Source organism: Odontesthes bonariensis, chromosome 15, assembly GCF_027942865.1.
Source record: "Odontesthes bonariensis isolate fOdoBon6 chromosome 15, fOdoBon6.hap1, whole genome shotgun sequence".
Taxonomy (NCBI): domain Eukaryota; kingdom Metazoa; phylum Chordata; class Actinopteri; order Atheriniformes; family Atherinopsidae; genus Odontesthes; species Odontesthes bonariensis.
Window position 1 is genome coordinate 23,290,269 of NC_134520.1, and position 27,094 is coordinate 23,317,362.

The 27,094-nt window shown below is 39.7% G+C and overlaps 1 protein-coding gene across 1 annotated transcript in view; it reads left to right on the forward strand.

The window, feature by feature from the left end:
- nr5a2 (nuclear receptor subfamily 5, group A, member 2) overlaps window positions 1–27,094 on the forward strand; it is a 64,867-nt gene that overhangs the window by 16,967 nt on the left and 20,806 nt on the right. The window contains exons 6-7 of the mRNA XM_075485569.1: window positions 21,128–21,247; window positions 25,835–25,982. Coding sequence (XP_075341684.1) covers window positions 21,128–21,247; window positions 25,835–25,982 — 268 coding nt within the window. The remainder of the gene's footprint in view (window positions 1–21,127; window positions 21,248–25,834; window positions 25,983–27,094) is intronic.

The window sequence follows — 27,094 nt, forward strand, 5'->3', positions numbered from 1 at the left end:
TGCTCCATTGTGAAGCCACTCCATTTCTCACACTGCCCTCCTAATTCAATTATCTCACCCACTAGTGTTTGTCACTCCCTGATTTACCATTGAATGAACTGTCATTATGTTTCCCTAATGACTACTCATATTACTCTAGCTTAATAGTAATTGAGCTGAGTGCCTGTTACAAAGGTACAAAATGACCTGGGCTCAATGCAGGCGAAAGCTCCTCTCTGTTGCACAGGGGCCGTTGCTTTCTGGGGAAGGTGGGACTGCATTTAACTCAAGTGAGGGAGATAATTGAACTTGCCCCACTTCCCCCTGTTTTTAAAACATCATCCAAAGCACAAGGGGTTTTGATAAATAATGTGCTAGCTGTGGCTCTGGCAGATATTCCCACACATTCAACAGTCCTCTCTTTCTTGCTTGTTTCTCATTAACGACTATCATTAGGACTGCTGAGTAAAGATTAGTGTTAGCTAACCAAATCCATCAGCACTCATGTTTTAGTGAACACATTTGTAAAAGGCACTATCATGATTTTTGGTTTTAGAATATATCCCTTTAATTAATTGCTTCATAAAATCAAATGAGTAATTGTGTTCTGTGTAGTGTGTGTGTGTGTGTGTAAATGTCTCTTTCACTGCTTTATGGGTTTGCCACTGCAATTTAACATCAAATTATGTAGAAAAGAAGCCACCCATGGCCTTTTGCTCTCTCCATTTTATCTTTCTGTGAATATTTCTCTGTAAATTTATTAATCATTTTGCACACATTTGAGTGTGTGTGCTCATAGGAGGACACACCTGCCGCTCAAGTATTACGAGCATTGTTAGTGTTTGGAGGTTTATATCCATAGACACTAATTGGTGCTTCATATCCAGCCAGCCACTAAGAATGGTGGTTGTCTCAGCGTTTTAACCTCAGAATTTAAAAAAAAATTTAATTAATTAATTTTGAATCCATTTGACCTTTTGACATCTCCTAGCAGAGAACTGACGACTAGACATAAGGTAGAGCCTGGGACCAAAGAAACAGGAAGCAGAGTTGAATCAAAGGTTTGTTACAAGAGTGGTGTTTCACTGTAGGAAGTTATAAATACACTTTCAACTCACACACACTCATAGACTAACATACCCACATTAAGACACAGACACCACTCACAACGCTCAGCCCTTCTCACTATTATTAGCTCTGTAAGAACAAAAGAATTTCTCTAGTAATAGAGCCAAGCTGGAAGGGTGTGTGTGAGGCATCTGCCAAAAAAACGTTTAAAGATTTAGTTTCCATAAGTTGGCCTCGGTCACGGGACTCATAAATATTTTGCCATTAGGAGAACCTTCTAAAGAACTCTCCCCATTCTTTTCCAGTGTGGCATTCTACCTTTCTTTCTCCCACTCTTTCCATCTGGGAATGAGGTATGACGTGAGGGACATTTATTCCTAACACCTTTGATCCGAGAAATTGGAGTTGGCCCTTTTTGCCAACTCTACCTTGGTTTTGATCAGTTCAACACATCAACAGTTTGAGTGTAGCAGGTCTGGTGCACTGGTTTTGAAATCAAAGTCATGATGAGGGAAAGTTTTGGCAAGGCTAGCCATGGTCACTTGTGGTTACTTTTATAAAATCTTAAGTGAGCTGAGAACAGGTGCATGTGTGAATGTGTGAATGTGAAGGTGTGCGTTCATGTATTTGGAATCTGGTGTCTAGGAATTTTTTGTGTGCAAAACCTTGAGCGTGTTGTCAACGTAATATTTCATGTCAAAGATGAGGCTGTATGTCTCATTTGTGTACTGATCTTTTTTTATTACTATGATTATTAAAATATTAGATATTTGCTCATGTGTATAGAGCCGTTGAACTTTGGCTTTGGCACAGAAACTGCTGGAGTGTTTTGAAATAACTTGAAATTTGACAACTATTCTTTACTGTATTGTTGAAAAAAGCACATTTCACAGATGGTTGTGTTGGATCTGACTGGATTAGTATGTGTTCCAGGATCAGAATATTTTTTGGGGTTTAACTGTATTTTAAAGGAGAAACACAAATACTTGACTTGAAATATGTGAATGCATTTTGTGGTTTGTATGATGTATTCAAAACTACAGCTGTGGTTAATCCAGTGTGAGTGTGTGTCATTTCACAAGTGTATCCCATTGTTTGAGTTTACTCAGAGCAGAGAAACCAATGTGTTTATTTCCTACTGACAGTTGCTGGTACGCTGCCACCACCACCCTTGCTACATTGTCCAATCCTGTCCTGCCATGAGCCTTTCTGCTCACCGCCTTCTGGTGCCAGCACTAGCCATGTTCATGTTTAAGCAGGAATCTACTAAAAGCTGCTTTAAGACTTTTTAAGGACAGCTACTGGCAGTTCTTGGCCTGGGATTTTTGAATGATTTTTGTTGTTTGGCAGCACTGCATCTCATAGATATTTGTTTCTCAGTTGATAGCAGCAATAGAAAAACCATAAGCCAATGCAACCAAATGAATGTAGTGTTTTCAGACAGTTCTTGTTTCATGAAAGAAAACTTGTCAGGCATGTTTGTTAGTGGTCATTCTAAGAATTTTAGGAATTAATTAACAAATGAAAAAATACAATAGACAAGACTAGGCAGGTGGGACACAACACTTAATTTGAGAATTCCAATATGAGTGGAAATATGCTGACATCATGCTTAAAACCTTTGAATGCAGTCATCTTAAAAATAACTCTAAAATAACTCTTCTAATTTTCTGGTTAGCATTTTGTCTGTCCACCATGTGTGTGGCGGTGAGTCATTATTGTGGCTGGTCCGGTGCAACCCTCTCCTTCATTGTTTCAGCATGGGGATGGCAAACCTGACTCCCACCACAAACACAATGGGAAAAAAGAATTAGCGGGGCGATCGGGACTATTGATGATGATTCATATGTTTATGTTTTACCTTCCTAACGGTACTCCCTTTTCACCAGAGCCACCCCACCCTCTTTCCTCTCTACACCCTTTAATAAAAAAAAGGATGTGTGTTTGGTAATGGGACAACAAGTACTTTTATGCACCTTGTCAACACACAGCACACAGACGTTAATATGGAAAACACAACATCAGACGAGATTTATAAATGAACAGGTGTGAGAAAGCTGCTGCCGTTCAGCTGTAACACGGTGAAGACAAAAATAAATAACGCACCCTAACATAAGTTACACTGTTGTGTAATGAATCATCATTATTCGTTATTTTTTTAATAAACATCCTCTTTCATGTTTTCTTAAGTCCCTTCAGCAGTAGCTATTAATCACATGCACTCTGCATCTCTTTTTCAGCTTGTCAATGTTTTTATTTTCCATAATGTATGTTACCCAGTCCTCCAGTCCTCAATGAATTCTCGCTTACACACAGAAAAAAGTATTTCTAAAATGTAAGAGTTTTGGGAGTGGCAGTCAGTCTCAAAGTATGTATCAACTTACTGTCAACAAATAAACTCAGACAAAAGGACAGGTTTTTGTACTTCTTTATCTCTTCCTTTTTTTCCTCTGTTTTGCTTTTCTCCACATGTAGTGGGAATGGCAAAAGCAGAACTGAGGGCCATTATGTTGAGGAGGAACTGTATTAGAAGTCATGTTCCCTGGGAAAGCTCCCAGCTGAGATGGGACAGCCATATTGGATAAACAGATGGCGGGGGAGAGGAAGGGACAGAAGAGGAGAGCGGAGGTGAAACAAAGAGGGGAGATGAAGGAGAGATGAGCAAAGGAGGAATGTAAAAAGAGAGGGTGAGAGGGAAGGAAAGGAGCAGGGATAACAGAGAGGAGAGATGGGGGACCATTGTTGCAGGCAGGTCAACCCCCCATATGTGTCTTGTCACATTTGCTCTCACTTGTCAATTTCTTACTAAATATTAGCAGCAATGCAAAATATTAATAATTTGCTGAATGTAATATAAGAAGGTGTAAAAAGATACTAAAAAACACACATTTTACAGAAATCTACAACAACCTTAATAAAGAAGCATGTACGTTTTAAGAAATCAAATCATTTACACAACTCTTCTCCATCATTTTTGTCAGCTCCTCTAAGTGCTTGCACGATGGGACAGGAGTGGGGTGTGAGTGAATATTCTGCACTTATAGATTTACCTGAGTGAATAATGTAAAGTCCTCTGGTGCACCCCACTCTACCCTGCTGCATATTTTCCCCATCCTCACCTCCATCCACATCCATAAATATTGCATGAATTTACTTTGGTAAAATTATACTGACACCACCCACCTACCTAGTTAAGACTAGAGGGTCTTTTTCTACACTCTTAGTTATCCTCTTTCTGCACACACTCACACCTTTTTTTTCCATGACCTATACAGGAGCAGTTTATTATTATCAAAAGTGCATGTGCATGTTTGTTTGTGTGTTAGTGTCTGTGTTGGGAATGAAGTGGGTGTACTGCCTCTGCTCTGACCAGTGATTGCACCTTTTCTTTTTTTTCTTTACACCCCATAACTGAGTGGAAATTAATAAGCCGTTTTAGGCGTGATCTGTGAACCCTGGGAAGTGGTATATCTATACCACACACACACACAAATTCAAACCCTCAGGCTGCAATGTCTGTCTTGTCACAGAGGTCAACGGTCCCAGCTGCAACAACCTCCCCTCCCGACACCCCTTCCCTGACAAACTGCAAGTGTGATGAGGTTGGCGCCCGCACGCCGTTGGCAGAGATTTGTAACTGTGTCCCTGGTCCATTGCATTTGAATTATTCTGCAGGTTGTGCTGCAGTCCCTAGCACACACTCACACCACATAGCATACGTAGGATAAAAAGAAAGGGGTTGTAGAGAAGGACAAGAGGAGAGGGAAGGATGGAGAGAGAGAGTTTAAATAAATTACAAAAAAAGGCAGTGAGGATGATCGGCAAAGGCTCAGGAGAGAGGAAGAAAGTCTCAAAGAAAGAAGGAAGGCTTGGTGACCATGAGTGAAAAAGAGACAAATTTACCAATTGAGTTAGAGACAGAGATATAGTGGATGAAGACAGATACAGAAAGGTGAGTTGACCAATAAGAAGGAAGAAAAACACAGAGACCAAGATAGATTTTTAAGAGGTAATGAGGGACGGTCATAAAAGGACAGAAAGAGGGAAATTAGGAAGGGGGGGTTAAATGGGAAGATGAACAAGGGGCTGTGAGAGGCAACGACCAAGGGCAAGAGGAGGAGGTAGAGGCGAAGAGGGGGCATAGTGAAAGACAACAGGGGTGGGTGAAAAGGGAACCGGTAGGTTGACAGGGTATGGTGGGGGTGTAAGGGGGGAACAGGTGGAAGGTTAATGGGCCTGGAGCGGATCCACCAGACGCTCTTGGGCTTGATATATGGGCCCGAGGCCTGGCGCGGGGCGTAGGCTTTCAAAGATATATTATTTCATTTGAGGAGCAGCACCATTCTAGCTGACACCCCCTCTTGCCACAATCACCCATCCTCACCCCACCAACCCCACCCCACCCCCCAATCCCACCTCCACCAGCAACCCCCCACAGCCTAGCATTTGTCCAGTGATAGATGACACCCCCAACCACCTCAACTCAAATGCACACACATTAATAAATACACATACAGTATTGTTCCCCCAAAACACGCCCACTGTTCTTGTACAGACTTTTGTTTTTGTAGTGTGAGGCCAAGGCTAAATTTTCACATATTTTAGCTTTTTTTTTTTTGTCTACATATGTCTATCTATTATGTGTGCCTTTTTTTCTTTAGATTTACCTTTCTTTTTTTCACTCTGTCCTGCCTGCTGAGAGTCTCCCAGACTGCAGGCAGGTCTTATGGCTGGCTGTGTGCTTTTTTAAGTTGCTATTTCAGTGGTAACATTATCTGTTTGATCAGTAGCACTGGGTCAGAGCAGGAGTTGAGGGGATACTTAAGGGGAGGGAGAGACTGGTGGAGGTTCACAAAGGCCTCTTTTCATTCATTATGAATCATGTAAGACACCGCACTCTTTTTCATAAACACTGTAAAACGGCCCTCCTGATTCTTTTTTTAAAATTTAATTTTTTCAACCAATACTCATACGAAATGGGTAAAGTCTGATATATGGATTAGTTTTAAGAACAGTGTGTGCAGTCAGTCAAAAAAGGAGAATAAATAACAAAAAAAGAGGCAATTCTGTACCTGGAGGGCCACCGGCCCTACTGGTACATTACTAATATGACAAGATAAAAACTGCAGACAAGTATACAGTGTGAAGTTTTTGTGATGTAATTTTATTTTTTTAGCATCATATTTCCTGACTTAGCCAGAGTCAGGCTGTTTGACTGATATGGCAGAAATCAAATTCCCCAATCTTCAGGTCCCCCATTGCCTGTAGACTCAGTATTACATACAGCCATTCCACATACTGGAATGGTTTTGTCCAATCTCAGGGGATGGCAGGAGGCCGGAAGGAAGAACAGGAAACTTGTTAAAAGAGAAGATTTAAGGTCACCTGTCCCAGAGGACTGGCATCTTTAAGGAGACGACAGGGGTTGGGAGGTTTTAGCATCCACAAAATCTGCTCATCCACTTGTTGCTTTGATGAGGGATGAAAGGCTGTCATGAAGTACTAGTTTACAGAGCTCTGAGCAATGATAGACTCGACTGTCCTCAACAACATTTCTTCTCCTCATACTGCTTCTTTCTCTCTCAAGGAATTTTGGCTTGCATTTCTTTTTTTTCCCATACGATAACTGAAATTGCCACTCAGCACATGAAAACACTGGCAGACCGCTCACGAGACATGCAGCTGTTAACAGATAGACATTGCTGGATCTGGTCTATGCACTACCCTACTAAACCTGAAGTAGAGACTTGTTTTTTGCAGCTTCTGTGTGTTTCTACTTTTTCGCCATCTCACCATTCCTCTACAACCCCCTGCTGATGTTGTTGCGATAAAAAGCCAAGATCACCTCCACCTCCTTTCATTTACCAACAAGTTAGCCTGATTCGCATTTGCGAGCACTTTGGGCATTCGGCACAAGAAAGAGCAGGTTGTGTTTAAGTCTTGTTTGAGGATGATCAGGGTAAAAGCCTTTTTTATTGGCAGGTCATGTCGCTTGTTAAGACAGTGACGTAGGTGACGAGGCTGTGATGTTAGCCTCAGTGAGCCCCGAAGCAACATGGGTGTTCTTTCACAAGTTGACGATAGTAAGTAAAATCAAGTGGAGAGAGACAGGGAAATTGAAAGCAAAAGAAGTGGGAATGAAAGACAAAGAAATTGGGCAAACAAAGTGGATATGCGGACTTGATTTAGTTTGCTGGGATGCTAACAAATCAACTAAACAGCATGCAAACACTTGACACACTCCACCAAAGTACAAAGCAGCTTTTACCTTCCCTTCTCCTCTGCTGTGGGCATAGTGAATGTAAAAATATATTCTATCCTGAAAATTTCCACCCCATCAATACCTCCTATCAGAAACTGTGCAAGTAAAACAAACTGACATTTATCTAAAAGAAAAATAAATAACCCTGTTGTTATCTGCAGGCATACTGACTGGTTGAAGGTAGCAATATCTTGTCAGTCGAGTGACAAACACAGTCAGTAGCACTGAAATTTTGGCTTTAAATTGTTCCTGGCTATAGGGTTTCCTGGGGGTCAGAGGGTCTGAGGTGTGACGGCTGCAGCCTTACACTGACCTCAACCTTTAAACTAAACCCACTATACAAAACTATGCAAACATGTCAGTTAATTTGTCTTCCTCTTTTTTATATGCCTAAATTCCATCTATTCAAAAGAAGGATCATAAACAGGAGGGGTCTGATATAACCTAATCATGAATAAAGTTATTGTACATTAATAATATGTCACAAAATTGTCATAGGCCAACAGTTACCTGGGGAGATCAGGCCATTTAAATCAAAATCAAATTAGCTCCATGTGTTAAGTATATGTTCATCTTTCATTTGGGAAATGATAGATAGATAGATAGATAGATAGATAGATAGATAGATAGATAGATAGATAGATAGATAGATAGATAGATAGATAGATAGATAGATCTGCATGTAATCCAGCCTGCCTAGAGGTTGTGCCTGTGTCTGCCGCTTTCGTCACCAGGCTGTCAACAGTTGTCCTTCGATGTCTATTTTTGATGCTTATTTACAGCTTGTCTATTCTGGACAGGGAGTTTGGGGGGTTGGGAGGGAGGATCAAGGATCCAGGAGACAATAGATAAGACAGTGGTGGAGCAGAGTCGACAGTCTGCCTTCTAGTTTTACACTTAAAGAGTTGAGGGGTATTTATATTTATCTGGTAGGGCGGATGATTGAATTTGAACGCTGATCACTGATGCATGCACTACATAGGCGTAACACTAGACATTCTGGTTGTGTTGTGATGACGGGCGAGAAATTTCAATGGGGACACACCAAACAGCGACTGAACTGAGAAAATGGCTTTAGGTCCATTTACAAAGTAGGACAAAGACACCTGTTCCCTATTCCTACTTTAGGCGTCTCTCCCTTGACTGTTTTTCATTTTCCTCTTACCCTTCTTATTTCTATTACGTGGGACCAAGACTTTTTTATTACTCCCACACCATTCTCTGTTCCTCACCTTTCAATCTATTAGTCAATTTCTCTATTTCTCCCCAAATGCCATAACTGCAAACCTGGCATGAGCCATGGATAAATGATTCCATACATGTGAAATAAAGGCATGGCACTAATAATAGCCATTACAGCCCTGCGTTCTTTTCGGATTGCGCCCTCTCAGAGGGGGATAAAAGGAGGCTTTTCAAGCAAGCTGAAACAATGACGAGCAATAAACCAAATATGCTGAAAGGGGACTTGTTGGGAAAGGTGTCGACAACGCCATTAAAGCGATGGAAATTAACCAGAAAGCTGAGCAAAACCCAAGAAAGACAAGGATTTCAAGCAGGAAAACACAGTCTCACTGTCCCATAGGCCAAAGGTTTATACACCACATGTGGCACTGCATTTCCCATCAGGTCTAGCAGCAGCACCAGCAGGCCTGTAGCAACAGTGCTGTAGAGATCTGTTCCCTAATCCAGATGCATTCGTGGCAGTTTTTGTCAGACAAGGCCTGGAGATGCACTTCAGGGAGAAGCATGGCCCCATCTGTTCTGCGGCATTGCGGTTTTAATGCCTCATCTTCCTTTTAGCTGGATGGTTTACATATCACAAGACTTCTGGAAATGCTCAATTAGGTAATTCAGATCTTTAATTTGTGCATCAAGGGCTGCGATCCCAGTGATCTCTGGAGTTGTGCCATATAAGGTTGTGAATTCACAGCTGTTTGGTCTACGATCCAGCATGAAACCCCCTTTCACCCCCTCTTTTCCCCCCAAAGGAAAAACAAAGAACACCCATCCTGGCGCGTCAAATACTAATGGGGATATGTGTCTTCCACCCTCTCAGACAGAAAGCATTACAAAGTCAGTCTCTGCATTTTAAAACAGTTTTAGTCTTCTCTGTTATGTTATGGTATATTGCTTATGTGAGTGTCTGTGGTATGTGTGTGAGTGGATGGAGGTGTGTGTGAGAAACAGAGAATTTAAGGAGGAGTGTCTCTGTTATCCTGAATAATACAGAAGGGTGAACCCTTTGGTCTCCTGTCTTGTTTGTCTCTCCTCTTTCCTGTCTTCTTTTCAACTTAACACAGAGACAGCAATGCGAGGATTATGGGCTAATTTCCCAATGTCTGCCACTGGAGTACCATCCACTCAAAAACTCATGAAGCTGAACTCCAACTTACTGAAATGTAAATGTTACATACAGGTCATCATACTCACCTCTGACAGTCATGATCATTCAGAAAATGCGGTGTGACTGATAAAACTCACTTTTTGCTCACACGCAAACATGCACATGTATAAATAGATATTCATTTCCTCACCCCTGAATATTGCATCCCTTCTGCCTTTCATACCCGGCACCCAAACACCAAGTCATAAATAGCAGCATTAGCTCAAATAATGATTGCACAATGCCAAAATCCAATAGCTGAGGTTTAATGATTTGGAATTGCCTTGTAGATTAAATTCTGGGTGTGTGTTTGTGTGTGCTTGGTGGACTCTATGGAGGAGGAAGGGGGTGCTGATGGATCAATAGGATTTCTATGATCAGACCCTCCCAGCCATGAGTCTCATAGTCAATGTACTACACCAGCACTACTCACTTTACATTTGGATGGCATGCATTTTCTCTGTCTGCAGTTGATGGAGATGGAAGGTCTGTAGGTAGGAGACCAAAACGACAAGAGGGTAGCAACTTGTGTGTACAGAAGTGTGTATGCATGTATGGATGTTCTTGTAAAGGATTTGTAAGAGTGTCTGTGTAAGTATGCAGGTCTTAATATGATTGTATGTAAGTGTGTGAGTGTGTGTATTTGAGTGAAAGAGGAAGGGTTACTTTTGGGAGATGCCATTCCCTGGGCTGCATGTGTATTAGTGGTCTAATGTTCATCTGAATAATTGATTAGGGCATTTCTGTGTTTTTGATAATTAGTTGATAGCTTCTTAGCTCTAAGCCCTGAGATTGTGTGTGTATGTGTGTCATGAGGGTAGGTAATTTAGTTATTGCGGTAACAATAGTGTTTTAAGAAAGAAAAATTATTGTTGCTTGTAAGCCATGGATTAACTTCGTAAAGAAATTAGGCAATGGAACGTACATATCTTTCTCATAACCTACTTTGTGTTGCTGGATTTCTCATCTTCTTGTGGTAGTGTTTCAAATATTATCACAGTTAACCAAGCTGAGCTCAACTCACCTCTTTCAAGCATTAAAAGATTAGATGATTAAAAGAAAATTCCCCAGCCATTAGAAGAAGCTGTTGGATGTTACTCAGTCAAATTCATGGTAAAAACAAGAATAAAGTTAGAGAAAAGCAGGAATAAATCTCAGTAGACAGTTTGTCGGATCACAAAGAAGTGGTATTAACCATCCAGCCAAATTATTAAAATGGCAGTTGATTAAAATAATCGCCATTTATATACAATTAGGGTTGAAAATCATAAGAAAATGAGCAGTGCTCTCTCCTTTTAGCTGTAAGGGGGCGTGTCTGCTGAGGATGCTGACTGACAGATCTCAAACCAACCTAAATGAATCACACTAACTGAGTAGATTTCTTTTAGACTTTTTTTTAAAGGAAACTCCTTAGAATAGAAAGCACAAATGAACACTATAGATGTGAAATATTTCCATATCATTCCAGCTGTGGACTGAGTTTGTGTGATGGTGCAGAGTCAACTTTTCCATCCATCCATCCGTCTATACATTTTCTATACCTGCTATACCATCCAATTTAGGGTTGCACGGCGGCTTGAGCCCAACCCTGGACAGGTTGCCAGTCCATCATAGGAAAGAGTCATCTTTTGCTCTCCTTATGTACTTACTCTGCAGTCTTCTGCATCATGGAGACAGGATTTCAAAATACTGGGGGAAAAAAATCTGTGAAAAAACACTGACTGTATCTAACACCACACAATTCAAAACAACAAAGTTTTCAATCTTTACAATTTTTTAAGCAACTGTTGTATAACATATAAAGTATATACATATATAAAATATAGCCAAGCTAATCTTTGAATTTGCTTTACTCGTAATTTACATGCCAGCAAAACAGCTTTAGTACACCTTGGTGTGGTTCTTACAAGTCTCTCAAACTCTACTGCTATTCCCTCCCTTGGTGTTTTGCTTAGCACATATCAACCAGCATCTTAAACAGGTGTTGACTTAGGTTTATCATAAAGGTCTATAATTCCAATCCTTTCCATCCTCATCAAACCAGTGACCCGTTGCTGGGTGACACCTTGTTGCATGGGTGCATTATGGTAGAGATTATGGTAGAGACCAATCCCCTTCAGGAAAGAAATGTTTCATCACAGGATAAAGTTGATCACTCACAACAACTTTGCTCTAACCTGCAGTGACTATTTCCTCTCAGAGGACAACTATATCTCGGCCATGCCCACACAAATGCACCTGATACCCTCACTGTAAGGGTCAATAGTTCAGCTTTTCCCTTTGTCATCCATCTGTATCTGGAAAACAGACTTATTGTAGGAGACAACAATAATCATTGCATGTATGAAATGATCCATTGAAATTCAAGTCTGGCCTCTCACTGCTTCGTTCTCTTGCCATATTGATTTTTCTATCTTTCATATGCTTATGCATCGAGTAAAAACAGAATAGGAAAGTTTGGGTGTGCTTGCTTCATCCTCAAATCCCTGCACTGATATCAGAATGAGTGGAAGGCTTGTTTCTATCATCAGCGTCCTTGAGAAAACAAGACGTTCCTCCCCCTGCAACACACAGACCCACAGAGATACTTTGTTTTTCCTTCCTCATGAGTGTAGTGCCATGCTTCTATCGGATTCTCACAGATGTGTTTCTGTCTAGTTGTGCATGTGTGCTTCTACTGACTAAACAACTTAACCTTATACACCATAATCCACGATTGTTTTTACTGCTAACAGCTGCTGTATCAAGTTTATTCTGACAGCATCTTTGATATATTATTAATTTACGATCTACATATTTATTTAGCACACACTTTAGACTTGTTTGTTTCAGAATGCAGCGATTGCCTATCCTGCCTGTATCAGGCTTGTATTGAAGTGAGGCCCAGACAGAGCAACACGGCCTTATTAGGCCCTTGTCTTGTTTCCCTCTGCTCAACAAGGCTCAGGGCAAAAGCGTCATGTATGGGGTAAAAGAACAAACAATCAATCACCAGCTGAGTTTTTGGGGTGTTTTTTTCCCCCCTTTCTACAACAAGTCTAGGGCAAAACAAAGGATGCCACAATTTGTAGATGGATGAGAGAATGTGAAGGAGGGATGAGGGCAAGAGCGTGGCTAATCGAATGTGGAGTGTTCTCAAGGTCAAAGGTCAGTCTTCGGAGTCTGTTAATGCAGTCACCGTGGGAACCAATCAATCCCAGTGCCTCAGCAATATCGATCAGGCATGGGTGCACACACGCGAAAACACTCTTCAACACACAGAATTCTTTGTGGCACGCACTCATACAATGAAGCATTCATTCACTCTTAGGAAGAGATTTGTGCTCTCAGATCAACACACTGTGATTACAAACAGTATGCAGGAAAATATACATACTCTTTCGATTTGACATTCCATGCTGACATGACATACTTTTAGAGTTTGTTCGCGTTTTTGCGACTGAAAAGCCACATAGAATAAAAGGAAGGAATCCCAACTATCAAGTCTGATTAGAAAAGTCTTGAGAACGTATTCAAGTGTTTTAGAGATACTTGCATACATACACGCATAACAAGTCAGGAAACACTTTTGTGAGTTTGAACTGTCATGTAATCAGGTTTTTTACTTTTTACTAAGTGCCTTGTTATCTTTAGGCCAAAACTTTTCCTTTACTCTGAAACTGTTTTCACACATAAGCTCTACAAAGAGTCAAGAGAATCTGGTTTGGATACTGTCCACAGTTACCCTTTCACAGATGTACCAGGCAAAAGAATATTGTGTGAGACATGATTTCACTACTGCAAATAATCCACTGTGGTGTTTGGTAAGAGGGAACAGGAGGGAGAACATGATGCAAAAAGTGCACTTTAACACATAAGGAAAGGTGGACAAGGCTGTGTGCATTATTGATTACTACATGGTAAATAAAATTATGCAGTACTCAAACACATCTGTAAAATTTATGAAAGACTGGAACGTATGTATTCAGTAAAGGAACCAATACAGCAATATAAAAGTGTTCTATCACATATGAAAATCCGGTATGACAAATTCTTCTCAAATAAAATTACAAGTATTTGCAGCAAAATATGGATAAGATTAAGGTACTGATTTTATCCTTCTGACTTATATCATACTGTATATGACAGCACAAGTTTATTGATACTGAAGCAAGGTTAACTGACACATGATTGTTGCAGTTTACAGATGTGGAGCCAGTTTGAACTACAACATGTATGTAGGGACACCTGATTATTGGGTTCATGCAATTATTAATGAGAGCAACATAAAGTGATAATTCTCAAGTAACTCAAGGCTAACCTCCAATACAGTACTTGAATAAATATAGTCAGTTACTTTCTACCAATGAGATACACACAAACAAAATAGAAAATAAAACGTCATCAGAACACACAATCGTTCGTGGTGAATCCTTCGGATATTTACCAACTCTAATCAAACATGAACTCAGTCTGACGTTACCTGCAGCTAGCTGGTTAATTCTGCACAAAGTCACCTCTGGCTGATTTGGACATTTGTGTTCTCAGAGACAGTCATCTGGATCATATCTACCTTAATTCAGTTCTTCAAAGCATGTATGGAAATGTGTTGTGTCTGTGCTGTGTCAGTTTCCACTAGGTTTTTTTAACAAAACCTACTTAACTCTTGTGTACTTAAACATATATCTTGAAAGGTAGACACGCAAGTCCTCTTAGTATTGATAATGTATTGCATTGATATTGAGTACTTTATAAGCGTCGAATCACACTGAGTGAATATGAAGCAACTTGATATACTATGGTGGATATATTCCTAAATGAAAGGGAAACACATGTAAGGTTCTAAAGCAAGTTTTTTTTTCATGGAGAAAGACATTTCTACAGTAACAAGGCCTGCTGTGTCTTCTGTGATATTTTCTGTGCTCGCAGATGGCCTCTGGCATCTCAATGGCTGCTAAGAGACATAACAACAGTCTAGGATTTCTGTGTGCTCAGTTGGAGATAAACCTACAGGGGCATTCTCCACTACCTGATCTGCTGGATTAGAGATACACGCAACCAAGAAACAGGTGCCAGTGATATGAAATGCTGATAAGCATTCATGCAATGATATACATACAGTCACCACCCAGTTCAAAGCTGAACAAAGGAAGGGAGTGAACACATGATTTGTAGCTAAAAAATAAGTTTTAGCCATGTTACTAAAAGTGAAAAGAGCAAAAATATAAACCTGACAAATCAAAGTCCGGGTAATGATTGTTTGCCACTTAACAATCCTGGCTTGAATCCAGCCGGAGACATGACTTATTCTTCCCAGATAAACAGTTTCTGTAGGAAGTGCTTTCTAATTTAGATGAAAATCTAATTTACATGACAACAACAAGAGTAGCTTCTCTGGCTCCCTGCTTATCTCATTATGTTTATTCACAGAGCCAGTGCACTTGAAAACCTTCCCTCTAAATTTTACTCTGTGAAGTAAATTGCAAGATAATGAACATGTATGAGTGGTAAACAACCGATTCTGGTTGCTTTAATCGTCAGTTTAGTCTGTAGTCTGACACATTCAGTTTTACTGAAGTTTGCTTCTCAGTACATTATCACCAGTATTTTCATTCCTCTTTTCAGCCTGCAGCCCCCTTCAACTTGACTAGCAGCACCACCTGTCACCTGCTCATTTTCCCAGCATTCTTATCACCCTGCCAGCCATAAGATAGAGGCCCAAATCGACCGAAAGGTGATAGCGGGTTTTGTTGAAGTGAAGTTGGGGAATACAGTGTTTTATTCTCATCAAACTTCTCAGCGTATAGAGAGGAGCAGTCTAGAACATGGAAACCTTTCCACTATCACTTATCTTTTCTCATAGCTGGAACATCCTGGGGGTTAAGTCCTTCGTTAGTTTGTTTTTCTTACAGGAATGACTATTTTGGACTTATGAAAGTTGTGTCAAAAATTATTTGCAGTAGAATTTTGCTGTTTCATTTCAATAAACGAATAATAATAATAATAATAATAGAAAATAAATAATAATAGAAAAGTAAGCAAAGAGTAAACTGCAGGGTTTTATATCAGATCAGCTGGGTTGCATGTGCCTCTACAGTTAGGGGGTATTAACCACTCCATGACATGTGACACATTGCAGGCCAGTTAATTCAAATTACCAGAAATCATCAATATATTATTGTGAGTGATGGTACCCCACACTGAGGCTCCTTGAGTAAATTAATAATCTGAAATGGAAATGAGCTACAGTACACTGACAAGTATGGCATAATTAAGTGTGCAACACAGAGAACAACAGGCGCTGTTCTAGGTAAATTAATGCCTGTTCCCAGGTGAATACAGGGCCTGTTTGGCTCAAGGCGAACAGATGCCAAGACAGGGACTGCACCAAAGGATGGCTGCTAGAGATGCACAAGCATTGATGTGAGCTTCAAATCTCACCTGTAGTACTCTCAGACGGCATTGATTCTCGTCCAGCAGAGAGAGGAAAGATAGAAGCACAGCTATTGTTTATGTTCTTGTCTTTTGAGGTGGAAGAAATCACAACCACAATCTGCCTATCTGTGTGTTCTCCCCTCTGCTTAAAAAAAAAAAAAAAAAAAAAAAAAAAATCGACTCTCTCCATTCATTAGGGCTCCACAGAAGGAGATTCCATTAATCTGTTCATTAGGCTACATCAAAAATGGAACTACTTATTAAAATCAGATCCAGCTGTGTACTCTCGTTAAAGCCCACCATACCGTACGGAGCTCAACAATGCTTGTGGCACTCGACCAAAACCCAGGCACAAGAAAAGGGAGGGGGGGATTCTAATATATTGGCCTGTTTTGACTCAACACACCATGATAATTGCAGTGCTCTTAGCAGGGGGCTATGAATAAACATTACTTTTATCAGTAAGCATCTGAATGCTCCATTTCCAATTAATTTACATTTGCACAGATATAGAGGGAATATGTGCTCTTAATCACTATGTTTTATTTTCTCAATTTCCCCCAAGTCTTTTCTCATTCTCTCATTCCCTGTCTGGCAGTTCCATTCGCTCTCTGTACTGGGCTCTCCTTCTTTTTCTACCTCTCTTTGGAAAATCCCATTAATCTCAGCCAGTGGTTTTGAACAAAAGCTATGGGCTAAGCGATTGATCCGGGCATTGATCCCACTCGCCTGAACGCTCATAAAGGTGTTAAATTGGTTTCTTGGAGGATATGTATTTTTCATTGCTGGCTGCTGCAAGTAGAAGTTCCTATTTGGAATTTCTTTCATTTTTTTATGAAACCAAAAATTGGTGATGATATTTAAATATTGAATAGATCGCACCTTGAAAAGTAGCCCTTAATGTGGATTTTGAGGCCAGTTTGAAGTAATTTCTGTAGAGCGTGTTTTCTGCATGAGCATGAACCATAGTAGCTAAATCCTTGTAATGAGTTTTGGTTTGTCCAAGGACATGTAGAGACATGGGGTTTTACTTTTTTTCATTTATCTTGCAGTAAATAATTTCTTTAATTCATACTCTATTCTGTAGCTAAATTGGAATATCGTGACTCCAAAGGTGAGTTATTTTTCCACCGTGAAACAATAAGGTGTTGTTTTAATGTCAAGCCTTTACCCAGTAAACAACTTTAGTGTTCAAAAATAAGACCAAGGTCACTTAACTTTAATGTTCATTGATATTTGGTTGGAATGCAAGTTTACAGTGTGAGAAACAGTATTATAGGACTGACATATGCCAGGAAAGAATGTTACTGAAGTGATGTACAACGTTGATAACGTTTAGATTTATTTAGAAACAGTTCCAACCACCATACCACCCTGCTGCCCTTTTAAAAGATGTGCTTTTAAATCATTATTTACTTCAAAATGGAGAAAACCACTCACCCTGGGTCTCATATTTCATCTTCCCCAGTTCAATAAAGAATATTATGTGTTTACTGTATATCCAACACAATCAAACAATTTTATGTTAAAATACTCTATAGATGTTTACTTCATCCCAATTACAAGCAATATAAACAGCATACATGATTAATATTTGCCCCTTACCTTTGTTAGATCACATTTATGTATCAATGATAGCATTTTTGGCCATGCCTAACAAAAATGGGAGGTAGAGATGTTTGTGTCAAGTAAAACTAACAGCAAGTTTATTTTTCTTTCCTTTTCCCCTATCAGTAAACATTACTGGAAACTGTTCACAGCTAGAGGTGTTTTCCGTGACGATGTGATAAGGTTTAAACAAATCCATGAATCACCACTTTTATTACTCTTGTGGAGTATCAACAAACTTTGCAGTTGTTTTTTTTTTTTTTGCAGTGTCAAATCACTGAGTGATTATCCATTTTTTTTCAACATAGATTATAATCAACCCTTGCACTTTCATGAAAGCACAAGACAAACCGGTCACCGATTCCATGTCACAGTGTTCATATCATCTCAGTAAGCATACAGCACATCTAGTAAGATCAGGCCTCATGACTGCTGCTCATTTGACAGAGCAAAGGAAGAGCTTGTCAGGGAAACAGATCGTGTCACTTGTACTTGAAAGGTCAGTGAACTGAACCCCGTCCCCTGATCCGCCTTCACGCCTGTGTGTCTGTCACCAGTCCTCCTATTCCAAGTGATGTCCTCCTGCCTTGTCTAGGATGCTATCACCCATCGTCAAACCCTCTGAACTGCCCACCCTTTGATGACCCAGCCCTCCTGTCAGAGAGGCGCTTTCAGGCATCCAGGGTAAGGGCAGGCCTTTGATGAGGACCCCGACACTTGCCAGCACCAGTGACAAGCAACGGAGTCCTTTGAAGAGCACACACACACACACACACTTATCACGAAGACGGAGAAACGAAGGGAAGTGAATGAGGCTGCAGTATAGAAAACGCCCTCCTTTGACCGCTTTCTGTGCTCTCTGATGATTTTAATGAAAGAATTTGAATTTTGCTTTCGTCTTTTGCTGGAGATACAAAAAACCGATGTAAAGGGATGGGATGACAAAAAGAGTCCATGATGCTGTCAGAAAAGTGGGAAAAGGGCACAGCAGCTTTGTTGTATTTTTTACTGAACTGATAAAGGTGAAAAGAAACACATGAATTACTCCAAATTTGGTTACTTGTGCATTTGTTGCTGCAAAATGTCACCATAATCTTTTCTAAATGTATCTCAGTGCAGGCATGATAGAAGCATTATATCAGGGAACAACAAATGAGACACAATATTAAAGGGGGGTCAGGGAGCAGTGGTCATCTAGGCCTTACCACTATAAATTAGAGGAATAGCGCCAAGTGGAGGAATTTGGATCTGGGCCACATGTTCCCAAAGGAGCTAGAGAGAACATGTGCATCAGTATTTTAGTTAAGGGTCTGAAATACTGATAAATCTTCAAAGAATAGCTTTACCACTTTATGATTAAAAGAAAAGAAAAAAATGTATATAAGTTCTTAACAGAGGTTCTCCAAGTACTGTTTTAATACAATATGTAGAACGAAACTTGTACCCAATTCAGAGGCCCTACATCTATCAAAACTGTCAAAAACAATTATGGTCAAACAGTCAGAGTATTCACATCCTCCAGCTGTGTGTAGTCTACTATTATGTCTGCCTCAAATTTAAATAGACACAGTTTAACACCAGCTCTAAATCAGCAGTCAAAACAATCCTAATCAACAGACTTTACACTTGGCCACATCCACAGCCCTGTCATAAGAGGTAATAGAATGTTTGATATTTGCTGGCAGAGCTACAATTGTTGACATCAAATGACTACCTAAGGTCATTTGATTTCAACAAATGGGTTAGTGTACAATTTCAAGATAGCACAAAAACACATTCCTTTCAGGTGTCTTTACCTTGCACCTGCCTGTGTCACAAAGCTATAACATTGATCCACATTCCTCACCCTTTGAATGGTTGACATTAACAATGACAACAAAAGTTCTCACAGACTCAAAGCGGCAAAGCAATTCACACATCACCACAGCATCCTAGCATGCCCACATTATTCCCACAAAGAGCACAATGTTTGTTAAAAATGACAGGGGGGAAGAAAAACCTCTCATGCGTTTTCCTCATTCCTGTCTTCTCAGTGTGGCCTTTTTTTGTCTGTGTCTAGCTATGCAGAGTAATGATTAACACACTCAGGCATGGGAAGAGAGTAGCTGCTACAATAAGGGGGATTGTTTTGGTTCACAAATCCACTGTTTCACCTGTGTCAGCTTCCCAAGTTCACCTGGCAGATCCCTGGGAGCCAGCGGCTGGCATTTGGAAGGAATGAAAAAAACTCACTACTTAATCATTATCATCTGTGGAATCACTCAGAAACTTCTGGCAATGAGCAAACAGATAAACCTAGTAACATGGTTAAATCAGGCACGTAGCAAAGCGCTTAGCTGAGTCTGGAAAGGTTCACATGAGAAAGCTTTAGAGTGAGTGCTGGGGACTTTTGAGCTTTGTGTAAGGTCTCAAAAACACCCACCTGATCAATAGCGATTGACCTGTGAGTAAGTTTACCCTGCAAACAGCTGGCTGTGATGCTCACAAGCTGCTTAGGCAGACAGTGCATCAGCTTTGGGTTTTGAGGTTAACTTTGCACCAGATGTAACATTTCTCCTTAAATAAGCCTTTATTTGGAAGCAACAGCAAAAGAAAACATCTTATTTTCTTTGTCAATTCACTTTTCCTTCCTTGACCCTGTTGGAAAATGTTGTGAGACTGAAGAAAGATCGTAGGAGAAATGTGTAAGGACTTCAGATAAGAGAGTTGCACGGCACGGCAACAAGAACAAGAACCTCACAGTGGCTGTGATGTGTGACATATCATGTTCTTTCACAAATACTTAATGGTCTCTATCATATTACCTAGTTATGAGATATTACATTTAACCTTATTATCAGGATTGGTAATTCAAAATAGAAGAAAAAGATTTGCTGCTCACCCTCCTGTCTACATATTTATTTTCTTGCTTTGAATGTTGCAGCAACAAGGAATTGTGGGAAGTAATCACATCCTATCCTTTTATACAGGATAGTATAGTGTTTCATATGCTAAAAGCAGCTCCGAAATTTCCTAGGCAAAAAGGACTATCCATCTGGACTTTCTGATAGGGTTGTTTTGAGTGTTTCCTTCTTCAGACAATGAACATTTTCCAAACATTACTTTTGACATTTGTTCAGTTTGTACATGTCTCTCTGCTTTGTTCCCTTAACCCCACATGCACATGTAACTCATGCTGTCATCAGAAAACCCTTCTAAATAATATTCTACAGAGACAAGAGACAAAAAAAAGGAGAAAAAAAAGATAAACAATAAAGGGGACAGTGACAGACATACAATCTGCAGTGGTGACAGGTTTGCTACTGTGAATATGACGCTTAATCACACACATAGGGACTGTTATTCCAGCTGTATAGGATAGGAAAGAAAAACAAAAGCCCTGATGTTTGTTTTTCGTATGTGTCTTAAACCAGGTGGATGACCAGATGAAGCTACTGCAGAACTGTTGGAGTGAACTCCTCATCCTCGACCATGTTTTCCGGCAGGTGGTGCATGCCAAGGAAGGCTCCATCCTGCTGGTCACAGGCCAACAGGTGAGTTAGTGAAAACCCACCTTGAAAACTTTCAGTAACTTCACTTCCACGGTTTCATTTTTTCCTCCAAATCCCTGCCAACCATGCATCACTCACCCTCTGCAACACCTCCAAATCCCTTAGAAATAGATTATTGATATAGACTAATATAGACTAAATGAATCTGTTTTTTCTCAGTGCATGAAGACTCCAACAGTGAATAAACAAAGCACTCAGATAGGCATAGTGTAGCATTGTGAGTGGGTGGACAGATAATGAATGTGGCTTAATGTGTTATTGTGTTTTACTGGTGTCTTTGAGGAAGTTGGTGGGAGTCAACGCCTGAGGCCCTAACAGAAGTCCTCCATGTTTCAGTCTGCTCTGTGCTGATTTCTGTTTCGACTTTATGCACACACAAAGTACATGGTCAAACAGAACACACAAAAACCCAAAGCATACAACAATGCTCATAATCTCATCCACACAAAGGCAACATTTTTAAAAAGAGACATGTATACACATAAAGGGGAAAATATTTGTTGTGAATATGCCTCTAACCCATCACATGGCTGTCAGCAAGGTCAGGGTAGTTTTTCAGAACTGGGGAGTTATTTCATGTGATAAGTGAGCAGGACTGCATCTAGTGTCAAAAACATGTCAAAACTTTGGTCTAATTTGATACAAAACAAGAGGGTTAATGATAAAGTGAACATGAGTAATTAAAAATAAATTTGATTGAAATTGATAGAAGGGGAAGATAACAAAATTGGGGATGGATGGGTGGAGAAAGAGTAGAGAGCTGGTGAACAGGAAGACGTGTCAAAGAAAAGGCCAAAAAAAGGAGGCAAAAATACAGGAGAGAAAATAGGAGATGGAAAGGGGAAAGAGCTATTAAAATATATTAATTCAAGAAGAATAAGTGTTGAGAAGGGATGGGAGAGGAGATTATGAGGTGAAGCGAACGAGGCAGTTTGGAGAGGAGGAGGAGGAGGAAGGGGCTGATAGTCAGGGGAGGTGCAGGTCAGCGGTTTCGTTTGCATACTTTGGTTAATGAACAGCTGGTGTTGCAGAGTATGTGTAAATGTATGTAGCGGTGTGTCTCTGTGTTTGCGTGTGTGTGAGCCTGTGAAACAGTTCATTATCTCCTATTATTCTCTGCCTGGCCAGGGGTGACAGCACAGCGATAATACCAGTGATATTTAAACCACAGTGGTAGTATCACCTCAAGCAAATGCAACACAAAGACACAAAGAAGATTTGGGTTAACAAACAGTGAACTTAGGCCACATTAGTCTGTAATATGATGTGTGTGCGAAGCTTTGGAGCTTTTGAGTCAGGAGTCAGTTGAAGAATATTGTGAAATATTTGGTATAACTTTACAAAAGTACTTGAAAAACAAAACAAGCTAAAAACTTTGAAAATACCTCTTTCTTTTTTGTAAGTCTGTGATTTTCTTGAATATTTTTTTTGACCAAGAATTGAAGATTGAGGAAATTTGAGGATTCAGATTCAGTACATGAAGGCAAACATATAATTTCTTGTCGAGGAAAAAACAACATATGTCTTCTTTATTGGAACTAGGTGTCAAAACATGTATCATGCATGTATGTCCATGTAACAATTGAGATAGCTCAACATTCTTGAACAGTGTGACAGTAGCATAGTCATATAGTCCTGGTAGCAAAAGATAGGGGAATTTATTCAAGGTGCAGCTAATAATTCAAACATATGCAAACATTGTCGGAAACAGTATATGAAGCAAAAAACCAAGTTTATAGAACTCTAACAGAATTGGAAGTCAATATTTGATTTGAGCTCCTTTTTTCTTTAACACAGTCTGTAACATTTTAGACCATTTTCCTTGTAATTCTTTAAAGCAGTCTTCAGGAATAGTTCTCCAGGCTTTCTGAAGTACATTCCAAATTTCTTCTTTGGATGTTTGCTGCCTTTCGTCTCATTCTCTGTCAAGATGATCCCATGATGCTTCAATAACATTGAGGTCTGGGCTCTGGGAAAGATTCATCCCTCCATAAGACCTGTTGCAACTGATCTTCACTCCAGCTCTTGTGTCATTTGGCATTCCTCAGTTTTTTCGCCCTGTTTCCCTTTCTTAAGAATGGCCTCTTGACAGCCGTCCTTCTATGGAGAATATTTCTGATGAGGTTTCAGGTGGATCAGCTGAAAGGCCAGATCCATCTGTCAGGTCCCGTGTCAGGTCTTTGCTGGATTTTTTCCAATTTTTTGAGGACATCACTTTCAGAAACTGTTCATCTGCTATAGATTGTTTTTTGTAGCCTGCCAATTCCTCTTTTGTCCTCCACTAGTTTCCTCATTCTTTTAAGACACGCTACACACATTGAGGTATGCCAGGTTTTCAACTAACAGATCTCTGGCAATCATCTTGTTGATGGAATATTACTGTTCGATGCCTGTCAAACTGTGATATATTTGTCATTTTATGTCAATAGAATAGATAGATATAAACAAGTTATTTGTTTTGTGACAGGCTGCTAGCCAAAAAGTTCCAAAATAGAATAGAAAATGGTTTCTTAAGTAAATGTGTGTCGACACATCATTGCTCCATCCCTTGAGTTAGGGGCCTTTTTATACTTGAATGATTCACATGGAATTGGCCAAATAATACATCACAAAGGTGCCTTTGAGAATAGCTTTCGCTTGAGATTTGCATCAATTATTTTTATTTTGAAGTGTAAGGTGCATCACCACAAAAATCATCAATTCAATTGAGAACTATTGTGGTGGCAACCAACATAACTGTTAGTTATTTAAGAAAAATGGGACTTTAATACAGGAGCTTTGTTCATATGGAGCATTTGAACAGATGTCTGTTCCCTTTTGCTTTGAAACAAGCCGCTCTTTGCTGTTGCCTGTCATACAACACTCTCATACAGACATTTGAAAAGAAATCTCTTGAAGCAGTAAATTAACTGTTACAACCTGTCATTTGCCTTTCGCTATTCTTTTTCTCTTGTCCTTATCTTTGTCATTTCTTACTTGGTAATTCCTATCTTTTTCTTATATTTTACTGCCTTCTCTTTACTATGTTGTCATATCACCAACATAAGAGAGAAATGGCCATGAGTGCTTGTTCTTTATCCTGTCATAGGATCAAACACAAAGTGTAACTTGTAAAAATGTATGCAAACATAAAATGACAAAGATTGCACTGATCTCTTGAATGATTAAGCAAGGCCTCGCGGCTTAGCAGCCATTATAAATCCTGATGTTTTGAGAGCATAACACTTCTAGTGCGGGCTGCATGAAATTCAAATTAGATATAAAAAAAAAAGCAGACATTCTTCCAACAGTCACACACTGCTTTGCATTCAAACTTGGCATATTTTCCATCTGCATCTTGAAAACACATCAGAGAACTCTAAGCAGCCAACTAAACTCTCTTTCCATATATTTTGTAATGTTCAACTAGAACCGTTCATCATTTTCATGATAGTTTGAAATTTGAAGGTTTATTCATATATTTACCTTCTATGTCCCCCCCAGGAGAGATAATAAAGTAGTATTGATTGATTGATTGATTGATACACAGGTCACCACTGCCAGAGTTAGTGCTAAGTCTGCTATAGTGACATTATAGCATTTTCCCCCTCTCTTTTTACTTAAGGCAAGGAGGTAATAACCCAAGGCATTGCCATCAACAATCCAATCCTTCAATGAACTTATTTCATGCACAGTTGATTTTATGTAAATTGATTGACACCTTGGAAGGGGGGCAGGCAGTGTCTGCTTTTCACAGAGTCATAATTCTTTATGTCTAGGGGTTAAGAAGGAAAGAGGGAGGGACAAAGGAGTTGGGACTACGAGTCGCATAGTAAAAGCCAAAGAGGAGGACGAGGCAGAAGATGAAGCCCGTTGCATTGTCAACAATTACTTTGACCATGCTCTTTTTCAGCCAGATGAAAATGATGGGAAAAAAGGTTTTGGTCATCCTATTTACACAATAAAAAAAACTCCAAACCCCGGGGCTGGTTTTAATTGCAAATGTAAGCTCGCAGGGACTCTCTTCATCTCTGAGCTGTAGGAACTGCACACGCCAGTGTCTACCTTGCCCTGGAAACCCTTGCACAGTCAATTATGGTAATGAATCGTCAATAAATATAAAAATTTAATATGGTCCTGCTTATTCTGAGTGGCAGCTAAGGACTTGCCTCCAAGACAAATGTGCTGCGGCTGCAAATCTAAAGTGCATCTGAAAAGTAGTGTGTGTTTATGCATGTTGGAATGGATGACTTCAACTTAAGTAAGAAAGATGTGTTTGAATGATATATCTATATTTTCTCTTCATATTTATAATACAGTTATATTACAAAAACTTTTCAAGTAGAAAAAAAATCTACAATCTGCTTCCAGTGTCCCATTTCGGAGAGGAGTTACTTGTTTTAATCTAATCATATTTAGCTATCATATAAATTGGTACAATCTAAATGTTGAATTCTAGAAGTCAGTGTTAATTGGTAGTGTGTGTTGTATTATAGCTATATTTTTCAACACAAGCTCAGCTTCGACCCAAGTCAAACTCTCATTCGTGTTGCCCATGTCCTAATGCTACTCTCTTCCTGCTTATTCCAGGTGGACTATGCAATGATTGCTTCACAGGCGGGTGCCACCCTCAACAATCTGTTGAGTCATGCCCAAGAGCTGGTCACCAGATTACGTTCCCTACAGCTGGACCAACGGGAATTTGTCTGCCTCAAGTTTCTGGTCCTCTTCAGCCTAGGTGAGTTTCAAAAAATGTGTGTGTGTGGAGGTGGGTAGATCTTTTCTTCTCAAGTAGGTCTAGTTCAGTAATATAAGAGTTTTCTTGTTTCATCTGTTATCTTTTAAGGATGGCTTCGATAGCAGTAATTTTTTTTTTACTTTTGTTACTGATTTTTCGTGGAGGAATGAGATTACAGAACAGAAAAAGAAAATGCTTATAGAGGGTTATAGAGAGGGAAGGAAGTTTTATCAGAACAGCTCTAAGGAAGGATTCACATGGACTTGCAGCTTTAATGCTTGATTGTGAGTGTGCCTGATGTTTGGAAATGTAAGACCAATCAGTCACAAAATTAGTCAAGAAATTAATGGCTTGTGCCTGCACAGCCATTGAAAAAAAGTTAATAAACATTTTATATAAAAACGATATGGCCTGTGGATAAAGGATGAATTTATCTTTATATTTTATCCTTTTACCTGAAATGTTCACCACAGACATTTTTTTTACTTTAAGTTTTAGCAATCTCATAAATATAAATGTATCACTGGCACAGTGGAAATCCCTCACCCGATCTTTGGCTACACAGCCAACTTTGTGGTTCATAATCTGCTCTTAAAAGGGGAGGTCAGTATGAACCGTACAAGTAAAGTATTATTGACATTTTGCATTTTTGGAATTTACCTGCAGCTCTCTTGTGGTGTACACTTCTTGCAAAAGGAGATGAATGTGTATTAGTTCCTGGATCAACAATACTAGAAACCATGGCTCATAATAAGTGCTGGATGTATGATGAAATTTAATTCAGTATCAATGAAAACTGCAAACAGGGAGTTTGGCTAGAAAAAAAAGAAACATATGAACAAGATGAACAGGGAGATGGGAGATTTTTTTTTGGAAGGGTGGGAGGTCAGGTTTTTTTTTCCCCTCTTTGACTTCACTTTTGTGTTTTGGAAAGCAAAGAAGGAAAAAGGGTGGAAGGGAGGTGTGAGATGGAGGAGATAGGCAGAGGATGAAGTGGAAGAGAATGGGAATTGGGAATTGGTAGGAGGTACCTGCCTGAAGTACTTGAGATGGACAGGTGGGAGAGAATTGAGGCTAGGAGGAGGGAGAGAGCAAGGGATTTGGGGGAGGAA